An 18,809-nucleotide genomic window follows, 5' to 3' on the forward strand; every position below is an offset into this window, starting at 1 on the left:
ACATCACACTGTAAACTTTTGCTATAAATTCTGTGTCTTACAATTGTGTCCTCCACAACCACCTGATGAAGGAGCAGCGCTCCAAAAGCTAGTGCTTCCAATTAAACTTGTTGGTCTATAACCTGGTGTTTTGTGATTTTTAACTTTCTATACCCCAGTTCAACAGTGGCATCTCCAAACCATAGCTGAATGCAGAATATTTGAAAGAATATTAAACACACAGCAAAATTAAGTCATAGCACCTTTTCTAATACCATCTATTACAGAGATTCAAATCCAAAGGAGTCACTTCTCTATATTAAATCTTAAAATTTATAGAACATAGAACAGTACAGCACAGAAACATGCCACTTGGTTGACCAGAATGTGATTCTAAATGAATCCCAAGTGCCGGCATAGAGTCTACATCCCTCTATTCCCTGCCTGTTCATGTGTCTACTGAACTGCCTTTAAAAGCTGCTATCATATTTGCTTCGGGCAGCAGTTCCAGCTCCCACCACCCTCTATATGAAAAACTTTCCTCACACATCTCCTTTAAACTCTTCCTCACTTTAAACCCTTGTATTTGACATTTTCACCCTGGGGAAAAGTCACCAACTATCCAACCTATCCACTCTCCTCATAAATTTATATACTTCTACCAAGTCACCTCTCAGTCTCTGATGCTGAAGCAAAAACAAGCTTTCACTCATTAATCTAATCCTCCAGCCCTCTTATGAGTCATGGGGGTTGCAGCAGCTCATAGTGAGACCATTATTTTAAGGTCCCATATTCCAAGACTACATGGGAAAGTTAGATGGGAAACACGCATTTTTGTTAAAATACAATAATTGACAACATACTCCCAGAACTTCAACTTTCTTCACAAAGATAACAAAAACCTATTTTTATTTGGTATCAATGGACAAATGTCTCAAAGTGTCTTACAAACAACCATTGCCATTGAAGATAGTTTACATGTTAGAATTGTGACAAAAAGTTTAGACAGAGGTATATATTGAGCAGAATATTAAAGTGAGAATAGCGAAGATGGAGGCTTATAGAGAGAAGTTCCAGAGATTTGAGTCTAGATAGCTGCAAAGGAAGTTGGGAAATTGGGAAGATTGATGTTACAGTCACACTTCATAGTCACACAGTCATTTCAGCACAAATTCGGGTTATTAAGATTATACTGTCCAGTTGAAAGAAGACTGCTTAGAGAGATTTTGCACAGGAGGATCTGACAAAGATAGGAACAGACAAGTCCATGGAAGAACATTGATATAGGTCACCACTTAGAAGGTAAGTATTCCACCATTTATGACAGAGAACTGAAACTTGTGATTTTTTGTGTCCAAATTCAAGTCATGTCAAATTTGGTGGAGTCATCTCACAGTGAGTCAAGATTAGAGTGGTGCTGGAAAAGCACAGCAGGTCAGGCAGCATCCAAGGAGCAGGAAAATTGATGTTTCAGACAAAAGTCCTTCATCAGGAATTTCTGAAGGGCTTTTGACTGAAATGTCAATTTTCCTGCTCCCCGGATGCTGCCTGACCTGCTGTGCTTTTCCAGCATCACTCTAATCTTGACTTTAATCTCCAGCATCTGCAGTACTCATTTCCACCTCATCTCACAGTGAGCCCAAACCAGATTTCACATTGAATATCTCCAAATTTGCCACATTAATTGCCATTCCCATCCCTACATCTAGTATCATCTGATTTCCACTCTATCTTACAGTGCACCATCCCTGGAGCAACTCAGCACTCTCTGGATATTCCAGAATTTACCTGCATCCTTGGCGCAGGCACCATCTTTAAATAACTTCTGTGCCTCTTGACAAGCGCTGTAAGCCCAGACCTGCCCTGACCTTTGACCTGCATGTGACAGATGGTTGGGGGATGGAGCCAATTGCTGTGTCCAAGTTTGTGGGCAAGAACTTGGAGCTGTTGCTGGATTGGGTGCTGCAGAGACTTCCTCTTCCTCCAAGATCGGGAATGGATTTCACGGATCAGACCATGCCAACTGGGTCCAAGGTTGTCTCTTGGTAATGTAGTCTGAGCCATATTGAGGAATGGCCAGCATTGTAGCAGCAAGGTCAGTCCACTTCTCCATTCAGTCAGGGCAATGTCCATCAACATCTCTCTGATAGACCACACTAGCTCTATCTTAGCTACAGAAGCTACCTTACACTAAGGTTTATGTTCACGACTGCCTGCAATATTTTTCCCACTTCTTCTCACCCATCTCAATCTCTGACACCATTGTACATTCTAATCACTAGAATAGGACACCTTCTCACATGTCCCAGCCACTGGGAATGCCAGAGTGAATGCTATTCCTTCAACTTGACTGATGTCCACTGACAACCATGACACGCTTCCTTCCTTTTGTGCTAAATAGTGAGGCAAGACAGGAGAAATATGAGCCTGATATTGCAAGGTGCAAAAAGGCTAATGCAAAGCAAATCGGATCAGAGTGAGTGAGTATTACGAGAGTGAGAGAAAAGCATGGCGATTCAGCCTGGTCCAGTCCATGAGCCGGGAGCATGTCCTTAAGCACTCACATGTCGTTGCTGCAGCATCATAATGATGGGTGCTGGTGCAGTCCGAGGTACAGCACTGAAGTGCAGACGGTTCCTGTAAGTGGATCAAAGATGTTCTATGAAGCTGGAACATATCGGTGCTAATGTCTGTGGTCATAGGGTGCATGTGACTGGTTCCTATGGACAATGTCCTGAGATACTGGTAGATAGTGAGAACTGCAGATGCTGGAGAAGTGAGGGGTGACCTTAGAGAGGTTTATAAAATTATGAGGGGCATGGATAGGATAAATAGACAAAGTCTTTTCCCTGGGATCGGGGAGTCCAAAACTAGAGAGCATAGGTTTAGGGTGAAAGGGGAAAGATATAAAAGAGACGTAAGGGGCAACATTTTCACGCAGAGGGTGGTAAGTGTATAGAATGAGCTGCCAGAGGATGTGGTGGAAGCTGGTACAATTGCAACATTTAGGAGGCATTTGAATGGGTATATGAATAGGAAGGGTTTGGAGAGATATGGGCTGGGCACTGGCAGGTCGGACTAGATTGGGTTGGGATATCTGGTCGGCATGGATGGGTTGGACCAAAGGGTCTGTTTCCATGCTGTACATCTCTATGACTCTATGACTCTAAGTCAGTCAATAAAGTGTAGCACTGGAAAAAGCAGAGCAGGTCAGGCAGCATCTGAGGAGCAAGAAAGTTGATGTTTCAAGCTTAACTCCTCATAAGGGCTAAGCCTGAAACGTTGACTCTCTGATGCTGCCTGACCTGCTCTGCTTTTTCCAGCGCCATATTTTATCAACTCTGAAATACTGGTACCCAGTGTCAAACATGGAGATCATTTAGTGCAAGCTGTGCTCGTAGTTTCCATACCGGCTTTTCCTGATGTCCAGTTTGTTTGATAAGATTATATCCAGAATGCTGATGTGGTGAGTTGGGCTATTTAACATTGCAATAATGAGCACCAATTGGGAACTCACTGCTGTCTAGTGAGAATCTCAACTGTCAATTGAGAGAAGCGTAAAATATGCCGCAAAAGTGATCTCAACATCAAGGTGGCCCTCACCAAAAATCTTATCCAACTCTGCTGCACATCTCACCATTGCCCATATTTCTCAGAGCCCTGTAATGTTCAACCCAGAGACTGTCTCTCTCAAAGCATCGTGGATCTTCAGAACCCTCTTCCCCAAAAGGTAGTGGGAGCAGCACCTTTCTGAGGCAAATGTGGATTGATTCTTGGTAATGACAACAGTAAAAGGTGCATGGGAATGTGGAATGGAGATTACAATGAGATCAGCTGATCAGGAGCAGGTCGATAGGCTGAATGGCCTACTCCTAACTTGATGAAGGGCTTGTGCCTGAAACATCGATTCTCCTGCTCTTCGCATGCTGCCTGACCTGCTGTGCTTACCGGCACCATACTCTTGACTCTGATGTCCAGCATCTGCAGTCCTCACTTTCTCCTGCTCCTAACTTGTAATGTAGTACAATTTTAAATTTGTATTAGTTAGAGGACAGGGAGCCAACATCAGACAACAAGCCCAGCAGCGAAGAATATGTGAAGTTTGATGCAGTTTACAATGGGGGCAAAAGTGTTTTGAAGGCTGAGGTGAGGTGGAGGGCAGAGTATGGGCAGACAAAATGTTGGATTAATCAAGTTGGAGGTGACAGAAGAAAAGAAACAGGACTTTGCCAGGAGTTGGATTGATACGGAGGTGGAGAGATGAAGAGGCCTTGTGATGTTGAATGTCAAGCTCCAGGGCCAAATGTCGTTAGGAAATCTCTATGAGTGGACAAATGACATTTGGGATTTTATGCGGCAACTCTCAGCCTAAATAGCTGAACAGGAAGCAATAAAAACAGCCTTTTCCTTCATTAAAATCTGAATCAACATGGCACACAGCAAACAGATTTTCACTTCAGAAATTCTGTGGTAATAACTGACAATCAACATGAATTTATTAAAGAGAAGTCTGACAGGAAAACGTTGTTTGTGTTCATCAGTGCAAAACCGAAAGGGTGAGGTGTTGCCATTGATATTGTGGTTCTGGACTTTCAAAACGAGTTTGACAAGTTGAAATATGTGGAAGTAAAAGGGAATTAGTACCATGGTAACATTGATTGCCCAAGATACTGATAGCAGAGCGTAATGAAGAAATGCAACAGGAAATGCTGATGGCAAATGCTGATGAAATGAAGTTTCTCCACAAACTCCAGATGAATTGACTGGATGAGGCCTGAACTGGAAAGCCTAATGTGAAGAATTGAGTTAGGCTAATCAGAAGTAACATTAGGTCACATTTCTAAATGTAGAAATCTGGATCATTTCTGACAAGCAATTGTCACTGCTGGGGATTGGTTGAAAACTTCAAAATTAAGATTGCACGATTTTTGTTAGGCAAGGCTTGAGTGAGTCGGATGGAGTTCGGATACCCACCAGCTTTGATGTGAATACATGAAATAACTGTGCTAGGTGGCACGGTGGCACAGTGGTTAGCACTGCTGCCTCCCAGCGCAACTGTCTGTGTGGAGTTTGCACATTCTCCCCATGTCTGTGTGGGTTTCCTCTGGATGCTCCGGTTTCCTCCCACAGTCCAAAAAAATGTGCAGGTCAGGTGAATTGGCCATGCTAAATTGCCCATGGTGTTAGGTGAAGGGGTAAATGTAGGGGAATGGGTCTGGGTGGGTTGCTGTTCGGAGGGTCGGTGTGGACTTGTTGGGCCAAAGGGCTTGTTTCCACACTGTAAATAAGTAATCTAATAACAGATTCATCTGACTGAATATCTTACTCCTGTTCTAATGACAACTAATAATCAGTCTTTTCTCTACATTTGATCCAGCTGAAAATTATTTATGTTGATCCTTAACAACTGACATGGTTGTGGGAGCAGTGTTTCATTCTTGGGATGATCAAAAACTGGCAAATGTTCCACAAATGGCAGTGGATGCAGGAGCAGCTGTTAGTTTTGACTTTGAGATAAATTTTTGATTTGCAGAACTTTTAAGGGTTATGGGCCAAAGGCTGGTAAAGGGAGTTAGGCCACATATCAGCCATGATTTCATTGAATGGTGGAACAGGCACAAAGGGGTTGAACAAAAGAAACAGGATCTGTTCTTATGTTCCTATCATTCAAATGAGAAAAGCACAGAAACTTCAAATTGAATGTGTGAGTCTTTTAGTGAAAATTGGTGAATCACAGAATTATTATAGTATGGAAGAAGGCCATAACAGCAGCAAATGTGGGAGTGAAAGAGTCGGTGCTTGGAGGAGAAGTGCTATATGACATGTCACTCATGATGGTGAGTCTCTGGGATGGGGACATTGATACTATCCTGGGGGAAGAATCAACCATCAGGCCATCAGAGACTGGGGAAGGAGGGAGATCTTATGGTGTTGAGACCTTAGGGACAAATGGGAGGAAGTGATACATGATAAATGGGCCTATGTCAGAGATTGAGATTGATGGGGTTGGTAAAGGTGAGTGACTGAGTGATTGAGGGATATGAGTGTGCAGAACTGAGCTATACAGACCACCAACACATACTTCTCTTCCTTGTCATCTTCCCCCACTGGGAAAATCTAACCACTAGACAGGCTGAAAGAGAAAAAGCCAAGCTGAAAGGCAACTACTTTTATATAACTTTCTTTCAGGCCAACTCAAATTGATCCTTTCCAGAGGTCAACCAAGGTCAGGTCTAGTTAAATCCAATTCCATAGCTTCAGCCTAAACAAGGAGAAAGTGAGGACTGCAGATGCTGGAGATCAGAGTCAAAAAGTGTGGCACTAGAAAAGCACAGCAGGGCTTATGCCTAAAACGTCAATTCTCCTGTTCCTCGGATGCTGCCTGGTCAGCTGTGCTTTTCCAGCGTCACACTTTTTGATTTCAGTCTAATCCACACTATCTGCTTTGTTCAGGACATGGGGCCTCATCTGTTTCTCTGTTCAGCTTTGCTTCAGAACTGAAAAGGAGCAAAGAAAGTTTTATTAGTTAGCTCTGCTGTTCTTGGCTCTTTGCAATAGTCATTCTTATCAGTTACTTATTTAAATGGTGTCTTTATTGCTTTGGACATTTTTCTAAAATTCACACTTACTCTTGTGGCAAACCTTAAGTTTCTGAAATTTACTCCTCCCCCTCAGAGAATGAGAGAAAACTGGAATTTGGCCCCTGCCATGTGAAAACGTTGAGCTAAGATGTTGCAGGAGTGAAAGGGGAAAAGTCACTTTATTTTGCCTATAGGTGATGAGCATGTGAAGAAGGGAGGTGTCACAATAACATCAAACCACATGGAACTTGTGGTCACACCTAGATACATTGATTTGTCAAGTTATTCGAAATACATCCAGAACAGGAGGAGCAGAAATTTCCTCCCACTCAATATTGCAAATTGATTTTAGTCTCTGTGATAAGCCCATCCCATTCTGTAGTCATTGATTAAGGCTGAACTAGTGGTGTTCCATTAGGGTCAGTGCTGGGGACACAACATTTCACTTTATACATTAATGATCTGGATGCAGCTGATACAAAGATAGATGGAGGGGTAAGTAGTATTGAGGCAGCAGGGAGGCTGCAGAAAGATTTAGACAGGTTAGAAGAGTGGGCAAAAAAGTGGCAGATAAAATACAACGTGGAAAAGTGTGAGGTCATGCACATTGGTAGGAAGAATAGAGGCATGGACTATTTTCTAAATGGGAAGAAAATTCAGAAATTAGAAATGTAAAGGTACTTGGGAGTCCTTGTCCAGGTTTCTCTTAAGGTAATCTTGTAGGTTGAGTCAAAGTTAGGAAGGCAAATGCAATGTTGTCATTCATCTCGAGGGCACTTGAATATAAAAGCTGGGATGTACTTTTGAGGCTTTATAAGGCTCTGGTCACAGTACATCTAGAGTATTGTAAGCAATTTTGGCCCCATACCTCAGTATGAATGTACTGGCCCTGGAGCGGGTCCAGAGGAGATTCACAAAAATGATCCCAGAATTAAAGTCTTAACATATGAGGAATGCTTGAGAACTCTGGGATTGTGCTTGATGGAATTGTGAAGGATGAGGGGGATCTAATTGAAACTTACAGAATACTGAACGGCCTGGACAGAGTGAAAATTGGGAAGGTGGTTCCATTGGCAGGAGAGATGAGGACACGAGAGCACAACCTTAGAGAAAAGATCACAACTTTTTGAACAGAGGTAAGGATAAACTTCTTCAGCCAGAGAGTGGTGAATCTGTGGAATTCATTGCCACAGGAGGCTATGGAGGCCAGGTCATTGCGTATACTTAAAACAGAGCTAGATTGATAAGATAATCAAAAGTTACAGAGAGAAATCGGGAAGATGTGTTTGAAAATCTATTAGCCATAATTGAATGGTGGAGCATACTCGATGGGCTGAATGGCCTAATTTCTGCTCCTATGCCTTCTGGTCTTGGTCAATTGCCATGTTGACGTCTTGCTTGATTTAGGAGGAAGTGAGGACTGCAGATGCTGGAGATCAGAGCTGAAAAATGTGTTGCTGGAAAAGTGCAGCAGGTCAGGCAGCATCAAAGGAGCAGGAGAATCGATGTTTCGGACATAAGCCGTTCTTCAGGAAGAAGAAACGTTGATTCTCCTGCTCCTTTGATGCTGCTTGACCTGCTGCGCTTTTCCAGCAACACATTTTTCAGTCTTGTTTGATTTGCTGAGCTTCTGACCTGAGGTCTGCTCCATTCTCATGACTGTTTTGACCTTTAAAACATCATTTGTCTTAGCACATAACACAGCTCATTTGTTGCTGCAAGTATTAGAGGTGTCCCACCTCTGGGACACCCGGACCAACCAACCCAACCACCCTGTGGCTCAACATTTCAATTCCCCCTCCCACTCCACCAAGGATATGCAGGTCTTTGGACTCCTCCATCGCCAGACCACAACAAAACGACGGTTGGAGGAAGAGCGCCTCATCTTCCGCCTAGGAACCCTCCAACCACAAGGGATGAACTCGAATTTCACCAGTTTCCTCATTTCCTCTCCCCCCACCTTGTCTCAGTCTAATCCATCGAATTCAGCACCGCCTTCCTAACCTGCAATCTTCTTCCCGACCTCTCCGCCCCCACCCCAGTCTGACCTATCACCCTCACCTTGACCTCTTTCCACCTATCACATTTCCGACGCCCCTCCCCCAAGTCCCTCCTCCCTACCTTTTATCTTAGCCTGCTGGACAAACTTTCCTCATTCCTGAAGAAGGGCTTATGCCCGAAATGTCGATTCTCCTGTTCCCTGGATGCTGCCTGACCTGCTGCGCTTTTCCAGCAACACATTTTCAGCTGCTGCAAGTATTATCCATGCTGCCATTAGCTCCAGGCTTGAGTATTCCAAATTCCTCCCAGTTAGCCTCCTCGAACCTAACCTCATCCAAACCTCTGCTGCCCATATCCTTGTTCAAACATAGATTAGCTTTCCATCTGACACTGCCTCAAATGTAAACTTTTCTGTTTGATGTCCAAGTTTCTCCATGGGTCCAGCCTTCCCTGTCCCTATAACATTTCCAACTGTACATTCCTTTGAAAGTTCTGTGGTCTTCAAATAATGGCTTGTTGCTCACCTTGATTTTCATCACTTGACCATTGGCAGATAGGTCTTCAGTCGTCAGTCCCTAAGCTCTGAAAAGCCCTCCCTAAACCTCTCTGACTCTTTTAGGACATTTCCTAAAACCTGTCATTTTGACTAAGCTTATTGTTAATTCTTCAAACCACACCTTTAGCACCTTGTCATCAGACTTTGTTTGAATCCATTGCTGTGAAGTATCTTGGCATGTCTTAGGATGTTAAAGATGCATAAATACAAGCTACTACTTATTCGTCATCCCTTATTAACAATATGCACTCAGTCAAATTTTGATTACAAATTGAGAAGAGATTTGATGGAAATGGAAAAACTGAGTCAATGGAACTGGATCTTTACAGGAAAGAGGAGGTGTACTCAAGGTAACCATGAGAGTCAGTGAGCCTGTGGGCAAAAAGGTGATTTGCCTATACCCAAAAATGGAAATAGTGCAGTCAAGGAAGGGATGAGTCAGATATGGACCAGATGGAGATGAGAGAAGGATGGAAATTGACAGCAAAACTAATGAATTTTTCCAATTCCTAATGAGAGCAGGGAGAAGCATTGATGATGTTATTGATGTACTGAGGACTGGAAGGAGGAATATTCCACAAAACCCACAAAGGGACAGACCTAATTGGGATCCATGGGAGTACACATAACTTCATCTTTGAATTGGAGATAATAGAGTTAGTTCCAGGAGGAATGGTTTTGAGTGAGAACTAGCTCAGCCAAGTGAAGGACAATCATCATGGATGGGCACCCCTGAGAGGAACACTCAAAATCTTCAGACCATCCTGATGAGGGATGGGTATGTAATGAGATTGAATGGCCATGATTAAAAAATTGGGCCTCGATACTGGAAATTGTGAATCACCATAAAGCATCAGAAGGACATACGTGAGAAGAGTTTAGGTGAGGGGAGAGAATATAGAGTCAAGACAAGAAAGAGTAAGTTCAGTAGGGTAAAAATATGCTGAAATGACATGCCTGTAAGAGCAGTCCAGTATGTGAATTTTAGGGAGAAGGTAGAAGTGGACTGTGCAGTTTGGAGAACTATGATGTGGGAAGCTGTAGAGGTGAGATGTCCAGAGGACGTTAAATCATTGATTGTCCAGTAAATAGCAGCAAATGGTGACACATGGTACTGATCATGGACATTTCTACAAATATTTCTTTATCAAACATTCAAATAATTCTGTTCTGAAAATTGTTATTGAATCTGTTTCTACAATCTTACAGGAAGTGAATTCCAAACTAAATCAAACTCGCTGCATGATATTTTGAACACCTCGACCAGGTCTCCTTTCTTCCTCCATCTCTCCAGAGAGAAAAGTCTGAGCTTATTCAACCTTTCTTCATAAGGCAAGCCCTCCTGTTCAGGTAGCATCCTGGTAAACCTTCTTTGCACCCTCTCCAAAGTTCTGTATCTTTCCTATAGTAGGGCGACCAGAACTGGACACAATATTCCAAGTCTCACCAGGGACTTGTAGAGCTGCAGCAAAACCTCATGGCTCTTAAACTCGATCCCCCTGTTAATGAAAGCCAAAACACCATATGCTTTCTTAACAACCCTATCCACTTGGGTAGCAACTTTGAGGATCTATGTACTTGCACCCCCAGATCCCTCTGTTCCTCCACACTGCCAAGAATCCTATCTTTAATCCTATATTCAGCATTTGAGTTTGACCTTCCAAAATGCATCACTTCGCATTTATCCAGGTTGAACTCCATCTACCATTTCTGAGACCAGCTTTGCATCCTGTCTATGTCGCGCTGCAGCCTGCAGTAGCCCTCTATACTATTGACAACACCTCCAACCTTTGTGTCAACTGCAATTTATTAACCCACCACTTAACCTCCTCATCCAAATAATTTATAAAACCTACAAAGAGCAGAGGCCCAAGAACACTGGTACAAGGAGTCATAGTTTGAAGATATTAGGAGGAAGGTATAAAGGAGACGTCAGAGGTAGGTTCTTTATGCAGAGAGTTGTGAATGCATGGAATGTGTTGCCAGTTGTGGTGGTGGAAGCAGAGTCATTGGGGACATTTAAGTGACTGTTAGACATGCACATGGATAGCAGTGAGTTGAGGGGTGCATAGGTAAAGTTACTATATTTTACATTAGGATTAAACTTCGGCATAACATCGTGGGCCAAAGGGCCTGTTCTGTGTTGTACTTTTCTATGAATTTATGAATCTATGATATTACATATGTTTATCACTCAATAACTTTGAATCTGTATCCTCTCATTACTGGTCCTTCTGTCTATTTAATCTACCAGAATCAGAATCATTGAATTCTTAAAGTGCAGGAGACATTCAGTCCATCTTGTTTGCACCAACTCTCTAAGTATTTTGACTTAGAGTCAATCTGTTGTCTTTTCCCTGTAACCCTACACATTATTTCGACTTAAATAAAACTTGAATATCTTCTTGAAAGCTTCAATTGAACTTACCTCTACCACACTTCCAGGTGGCGAAGTACAGACCCTAAGTTTCAAGGGTTTATTGATTTATTTAGTGAATACAAAAACCCAAAGCCAAGTCATAACTTTCTCATTTCTTAGTTTAAGGTATGATTAGTCCACCACTTACTCTGTAGAAGATATGTTCCTCTGGAATATGCAGTGCTGTTTCAGTTCCTCCGCAAGTGTGTAAGGGAAATGTATTGAGGCCCAGTGATGCAGATTGGTTGCACAGGGCCATGTCCTGAATCTGTTTAACATGGCAAATCACTGGCAAAGGTAGATCATTTGACAGATTGGCTGAAAATGTGTGCTGGAAAAGCGCAGCTCCTCCCATTTGACAGATGGGGTCTGTCACAAGGAGCTTGATATTGTTTCCAATTCCCCAAACTAAAGCATGTCTGCTGATAGATTTTGCAGGTGATCCTTGCTCCATATGGGGCACAAGAATGGAAGGTGAGCTGATTAGGTTATTATGGAGTGGGAAAGTGAAGTGAAGCATGAATGGATTCCATCAGCTTGTAGGTTTAAATCTCTTGGCAAATGGTGTTTTTAACAGCAGAAAATGTGGAGAGCAGTTAGTCAGAAGGTTCCTATTATAGTCGACATTGTTGTATTCAATTGGGACAGCATGGTGGCTCAGTGGTTAGCACTGCTGCCTCATAGTACCAGGGACCCAGGTTTGATTCCAGCCTCAGGTGACTGTCTGTGTGGAGTTAGCACATTCTCCGTGTCTGTGTGGGTTTCTTCCCACAGTCCAAAGATGTGCAGGTCAGGTGAATTGGTCATGCTAAATTGCCCTTAGTGTTAGGTGCATTAGTCAGAGGGAAATGGATCTGGATGGGTTACTCTTCGGAGAGTCGGTGTAGACTTGGTGGGCCAAAGGGCCTGTTTCCATGCTTTAGGGAATCTAATCTAATCTAAATGTCCATCAAATGTGTCTGCGATAATCTTTGCCAGATTGTTGCAGAGTATGATTATACAGAGACTTGAACTATTGTACAGTAAATCTAGCAAATTTAGTTAATAGGTTTTTTTCTATGTTTTACCCCTCCTCTGCTGTTTTCTTCAGACATTCCTGAAAGGACAGGTCTTATCAAAAGTCAGTCTTAAGCAAGTTGTGTTGAAAGAAAAATGCAAAAAATCTGTTGTATCATAGAGAACTTTACTGTGTAACATGATATTATATCAGCTCAAACAATGTGACAAATACTTAGTTGAAAATGACAACATTGCTGGACCTTTCATACAGATGTCTTTTTTACTGTCACTCTGAAATCAAAAGATAATATCCAAACAGATATTACTTGTGTGATAATTAGCCACATTTTGATAAAAAAAGTCTCTTCAATTTTGTCTTCTTTCAACATCCACATGTGAACTCGCATGTCCTATGTAACTATGGTACTATAGATTATGGGTGACTCATTTCCATCTGAAATTCCTGGAATCTAAGGAAATATGGTAAGCAGATATTACACTACTGCAACTTCACACTTTCAGTTTATTATGCTAAAAATATTCTGAGGCTTTAGCTGAATGATTATAATAAATTTAACATGCACTTATCCACTTACCTCTTCTGAAGGCTGGATATCAGATTGTTCATCGAGGGTATGACCTTTGGTACAAGGACAATTAAATAGTGAAGTCAGGTACGGAAGAAAATTACAAAATGTCAAAATATATCTTCTTATTTACCTGGACTCATCTTTTGAAAAATTACAGAAGCATAATGAATTTCTTCTGCAATTGGCTCAGAGTTTGAAATTTCATGACCAAAGTCGGGTTCGCTTTGACATTCATTAGCTGTGAAGGAGAGGTGAAACAATTTGAGAGTTGTGAAATGTTGGAAAAATATCATTAAAGTTTTATATCACTGTCAGCTTTTGGTTCATGGTATGAAGACTTGTGAACAACATGATTTTTAGTTTATTGTATCCATCTGCCTTTTTCCTGTTACCCAACCGGGAACAAGAGTCAATTTACTCTGGTACTCATCTGTTATAACTTAGACAGAAGAATCATGGAAACTCCAGGAAGACAAAACAAATATGAGCACTATTCCTCATATGCTTGGCTTTTAACAGATTCAACAGAACCTGATGGTCAACTACTTAAGAATCTGGAGCCTTAACGGAACAAACACTTGGAATCTTCATATAGGGATTGGGATTTCAGGACACCATAACTCAGGTATTGTGGGTTTTAATTCCAGCAGGGTATCCTATCTGATGTGGCAATGCTTATGTTATCCTTCATAATACAATAAACTAGGATGTTAAGGTGCTACTTAAAAGATCCAACAGATGTTTATTATAGATCACTGAATTATATAAACACGACATTCACAGGAACCTTTCAAGCTAATACTAAGCTTTTTAATTACAAAGAATAGCACACTTCCATTATTGTGTCATGGTTCAGATGTCCCAAGTTAAAATGACATCTGAGACCTTTATATACTCAGATCACATGATATAATCACAGTGATGATAATATATCTGTAAGTACACTGATATATTGATGTGAGACATAAAATAAGATCAAGAAGAGTGTTCTATAGTCTTTTGATTTGCTCAGTGCTGCATGGATCTGCATGATAATGTACTGGAATAACCCAGCTATTCAGCAAAATAAAGGACAGATTTTTTGAAGTGATTTCGAATGTCAAGAAAGTGATAGCAGTCAAAGAATGTGATGCTGGAAAAGCACAGCAGGTCAGGCAGCATCCGAGGAGCAGGAGAATCGATGTTTCTAGCATAAGCTCTTCATCAGGAATGAGGTTTGTTGGCCAAGGGGCATGAGAGACAAATGGGAGTGGGGTGGGGCTGGGAGGAAGGAAGCTGAGAAAGCAATAGATAGATGAAGATGGGGGTAAAGGTGATAGGTTGGAGAGGAGGGTGGAGCAGATAGGTGGGGAAGGAAGATGGACAGGTAAGAAAAGTGAAGAGGGCAGTGCCGAATTGGAAAGTTGGATCTTGGATTAGGTGGGGGGAGGGAAAATGAGGAAACTGGTGAAATCCATATTGATCCCATGTGATTGCAGGGTCCCAAGGTGGAAGATGAGGTATTCTTCCTCTAGGTGGTGGGTGGTAAGTGTTTGGTGGTGGATGAGGTCCAGGACCTGCATGTCCAATGGGGAGTGATAATAGGGAGTTAAAGTGTTCGCCCACGGGGCAGTGGGGTTTTTTTCATGCATGTGTCCCAGAGATGTTCTCTAAAGTATTCCACAAGTAGGCGGTCTATCTCCCCAGTGTCAAGGAGACCACATCGGGAGCAACAGATACAGTAAATGATGTGTGTGGAAGTGCAGGTAAATCTCTGACAAATATGGAAAGCGTCTTTGGGGCCTTTGATGGAGGTGAGGGGGGAGGTGTGGCTGCAGGTTTTGCAATTCTTGCAGTGGCAGGGGAAGGTGCTGGGAGGGGAGGGTGTCTTGGTGGGGGGCATGGACCTGACAAGAGAGTTGCAGATGGAATGGTCTTTATGTTATGCAGATAGGGGTTTGGAGGGAAATATATCTCTGGTGGTGGGATCTGTTTGTAGGTGGCAGATATGGCAGAAGTTGATGTGTTGTATCACACTCTTCAGCACCACACTAATGGACTCTCATCACTAGTATCTGAAGTCCTCACTTTCTTCAAGAAAGTGATAGGAGTCCAACAGTTTCTGGCAGCCTTTTTATTTACCAGTGAACCTTCAAGAAACAATCTGCAGTTTTCTGGGTTAAACATGCCCAATGTATGTCCAAGTCTTTCTATCCGATTATTATCTCCCCCAGAATTGACATTAATAGTAACTATTTTGCTAGTTCAACAGCAAGTGCAGGAAACACATTCTTTGGATTTAGTGGCATAAAGAGAGACGTATTTCTCACTCTATGATCTGAATCGCTACAAAGACCAATTGAAATGCTGCTTCACCCATTTTAATTCTACACCCCACCCTCCTGCCTTTAGTGTCTGCAATACTGGGGAAGAGCTAACTGGTTTATAGAAGATTTATAGTCATAGACTCTCGGTGCGGAATGTCACAACTTTGCCTTTGCCAGAACAGTTTGCTGTTCAGATGACCATGCAAGTACAGATACGTTACCCTGAAAGAAGGCATCAAGTTCTGTTCTCAAAGCATAACTGTCTGTGTTCCAAGAAATCAATCATCCAAATAAAACAATGAAACTATATCTATTTTCTCTTAATTTTTTTCTTCTTTTCTGACATTCTGGTTTTATTTTCTTCTTTTTATTCACACTACTGCCTAACTGCAGTAGTGCTTATTTTTTTCCCCAGCACCCATATTGTGAGTGTGCAGGTGTGAGACACAGTGAAAGACACAAGGGTTACGAATCTTCTATTTTCTCTTTATCCTGTGGAAGTCAGGGGAACTGGTTAAATCAAAATCTGTGAGTTCACAGCTTGCATTGACCATTGCATTCAATTATTCTGGAGACAGGGTGAGATTTGAGCTACTAAGTTTATAGAAGTAATCAAACTGATCAAATGGAGATAGCTGACTGGAGACTTTCAAGTCACACACAATGGCAATAGAATCATAGAATCTCTATAGTGTGGAAGCATGCCATTTAGCCCATTGAGTCCACATCGACCCTTCAAAGAGCATCTCACCCTGACCCACACTCCTACCCTATCCCTGTAACCCTGCATTTCCCACGACTATTCCACCTAGCCTGCATATCCCTGGACATAATTGGCAATTTAGCATGGCCAATCCATCTAACCTGCAATGGATTGTGGAAGGAAATCAGAGCACCCAGAGGAAACCCACGCAGACACAGAACATATAAACTGCACACAGACAATCACCCAAGAACAGGATTGAACCAGAGTCCATAGTACTGTGAGGCAACAGTGCTAACTACTGAGCCACCATGCCATCCATAAACCGAAGCAGGTTTGGGAATCTGTCTAGTAGTCCAACACATGCATCAATTGCTAATACATCAAAATCACCTTTTTCTTAAATTCTGAGTGCCCCAAGTCTGCATCTCTCTTCTCTTCAGCAAAGTTGGATCTGACTTGATTCTAAGGTTAACTATTTCCTTAGCATTGTGTGACATCTTCACCTGCTCATTTCTGCATGGCATATGCTTCATTGCAGTCACTTAAAAATATCTGAGTCATGTAAGCTCTTCAATGAAATGGTAAGTAATGATCCCTTGTTCTTAATGTGTTCATCATGTTTCTGTTTAGTATTCAATGCTTGATTCATCTACAGACACCCATTTCTCTTACCTGGCCCATTGATCATCCTGAAGTACCTGATTATGGCAGCAATGAAACATGGAAGTAGCACAAGGGTGGCAAAAATGATAATATAATTCAAATACGCAAATTGATTCTTTTCTGAAAATAAAGCAAATAATTACTATTTAGTTAAAAGAGTATCAATGAAATAGATATTAAGACTTGTACAATTAATCCAAACTGTAGTTTAAGGGGTTAGTTCTAATGATGTAATATGCTAGTCAGATACAACATACATTATAGAGTCATACAGCACAGAAACAGACCCTTTGGCCCATCTTGTCCATGCCGACCAGGTTTTCTAAACTGAACTAGCCACATATTCGTGAACATGTCCAAATGTCTTTTAAATGTTGTAACTGTACTCAGCTCCATCACTTCCACTGCCACCTCACCCCATACATGCCCCATCTTCTGTGTGAAAAAGCTGTTCCTCGCATCCCTTTTCCCCTCTCACCTGCAACCTATGCCCTCTAGTTTTAGACTCCCTTACCCTTGGGAAAAAAACCTTGGCTATTCACTGTATCTCCATCCCTCATTTTATAAACCTCAATAAGCTCAGCTGCTTACATTTCAGGAAAAAAGGTCCCAGCCTGTCCATATAACTCAAACCTTCCAGTCCTTTTAAATCTTTTGGCATCCTTTCCAGTTTAATTACATCCTTCCTATGCAAATGTGATGCCACTGTTTTAAAAAAAGGAGGTAGACAAAATATAGGGAATTACAGACTGGTTAGCTTAACTTCTGTAGTGGAGAAAATGATTGAATCTATTATCAAGAAAGAAATAGCAAGACTTCTCGACAGAAATTGTCCCATTGGGCAGATGTAGCATGGGTTCATGAAGGGCAGGTTATGCTTAACTAAGCTACTCAAATTCTATGAAGACATTATGAGCACAATAGACAATGGGGACGCAGTGGATGTAGTGCATCTAGATTTCCAAGAGGTATTTGACAAGGTGATGCAGAAAAGGCTGCTGCACAAGATAAAGATGTTATGGGCAATGTATTAGCATGGATAGTGGTTTGGTTAACTAACAGGAAGCAAAGCGTGGAGATAAATGAGTGCGTTTCTGGTTGGCAATCAGTGACTCATGATGTGCCTCAGGGACAGCAATTATTCACAAGTTACATAAATGATTTGAAGTTGGGGACCACATGTAGTGTGTCAATCTTTGCAGATAACACAAAGATGATGGTAGAACAAAGTGTGCAAAAGACTGTGAAATGTTATAAAGGGACATAGATATTTTAAGTGAGTGGGTAAAGGTCTGGCAGATGGAGTACAATGTTATTAAATGTGAAGTCATCCATGTTTGGAGGAATAACAGTAAAAAGGACTATTAGTTGAATGGTTAAAAAGTTGCAGCATGCAGAGGGACTTGGTTGTCCTTGTGCATGAATTACAGAAGGCTGATGTGCAGGCTCAATAGGTAATTAAGAAGACAATGGAATTTTGTCCTTCACTGCTAAAGGGATTGAGTTTAAAAGTAGGAAGGTTATGTTGCTGCTGTATAGGGTACTGGTGAGGCCACACCGAGAGTACTGTTTACAGTTTTGGTCTCCTTATTTGAGAAAGCACGTACTGGCACTAGAGGAGCTGGAGAGGTAGTTCACCAGGTTGATTCCAGAGTTCAGTAGATTGACATATGAGGAGAGACTGAATAGACTGAGATTATATTCACTGGAATTTAGAAGAATGAGGGGGGACTTTAGAGAAACATATACAATTATGAAGGGAATAGAAAAGATAGAAGTAGAGAAGCTGCTTCCATTGGCGGGTGAAACTAGGACAGGAGGACATAGCTTCAAAATTAGGGTAAGCAGATTTAGGACTGAATTGAGAAGGAACTTCTTCACCCAGAGGGTTGTCAATCTATGGAATTCCCTGTCCAGTGAAGTAGTTGAGGCTTCCTCAGTAAATGGTTTTAAAGCTAAGACAGATAATATTTTGAACGGTAAAGGAATTAAGGGTTATGATGGGTAAG

The 18,809-nt window shown here is 41.7% G+C and overlaps 1 protein-coding gene across 4 annotated transcripts in view; it reads right to left on the reverse strand.

Annotated features, from left to right (window-relative positions):
* Positions 1–12,700: 12,700 nt before the first annotated feature.
* LOC148147491 (uncharacterized) overlaps positions 12,701–18,809 on the reverse strand; it is a 188,170-nt gene continuing 182,061 nt past the window's right edge. For 3 of the 4 annotated variants that reach the window (XM_087995178.1, XM_087995176.1, XM_087995175.1), the window contains 4 exons: positions 16,810–16,920; positions 13,256–13,363; positions 13,132–13,175; positions 12,701–13,005 (listed from right to left, as the gene is read on the reverse strand). In XM_087995178.1, the coding sequence (XP_087851304.1) occupies positions 12,946–13,005; positions 13,132–13,175; positions 13,256–13,363; positions 16,810–16,920 (323 nt within the window). In that variant the 3' untranslated portion in view covers positions 12,701–12,945. The remainder of the gene's footprint in view (positions 13,006–13,131; positions 13,176–13,255; positions 13,364–16,809; positions 16,921–18,809) is intronic. The other variant, XM_087995177.1, reaches the window with a different exon arrangement.

This window comes from Chiloscyllium plagiosum, unplaced genomic scaffold (genome assembly GCF_037043375.1).
Source record: "Chiloscyllium plagiosum isolate Xiang-an unplaced genomic scaffold, Cpla_swu_hap1 HiC_scaffold_16, whole genome shotgun sequence".
NCBI lineage: Eukaryota > Metazoa > Chordata > Chondrichthyes > Orectolobiformes > Hemiscylliidae > Chiloscyllium > Chiloscyllium plagiosum.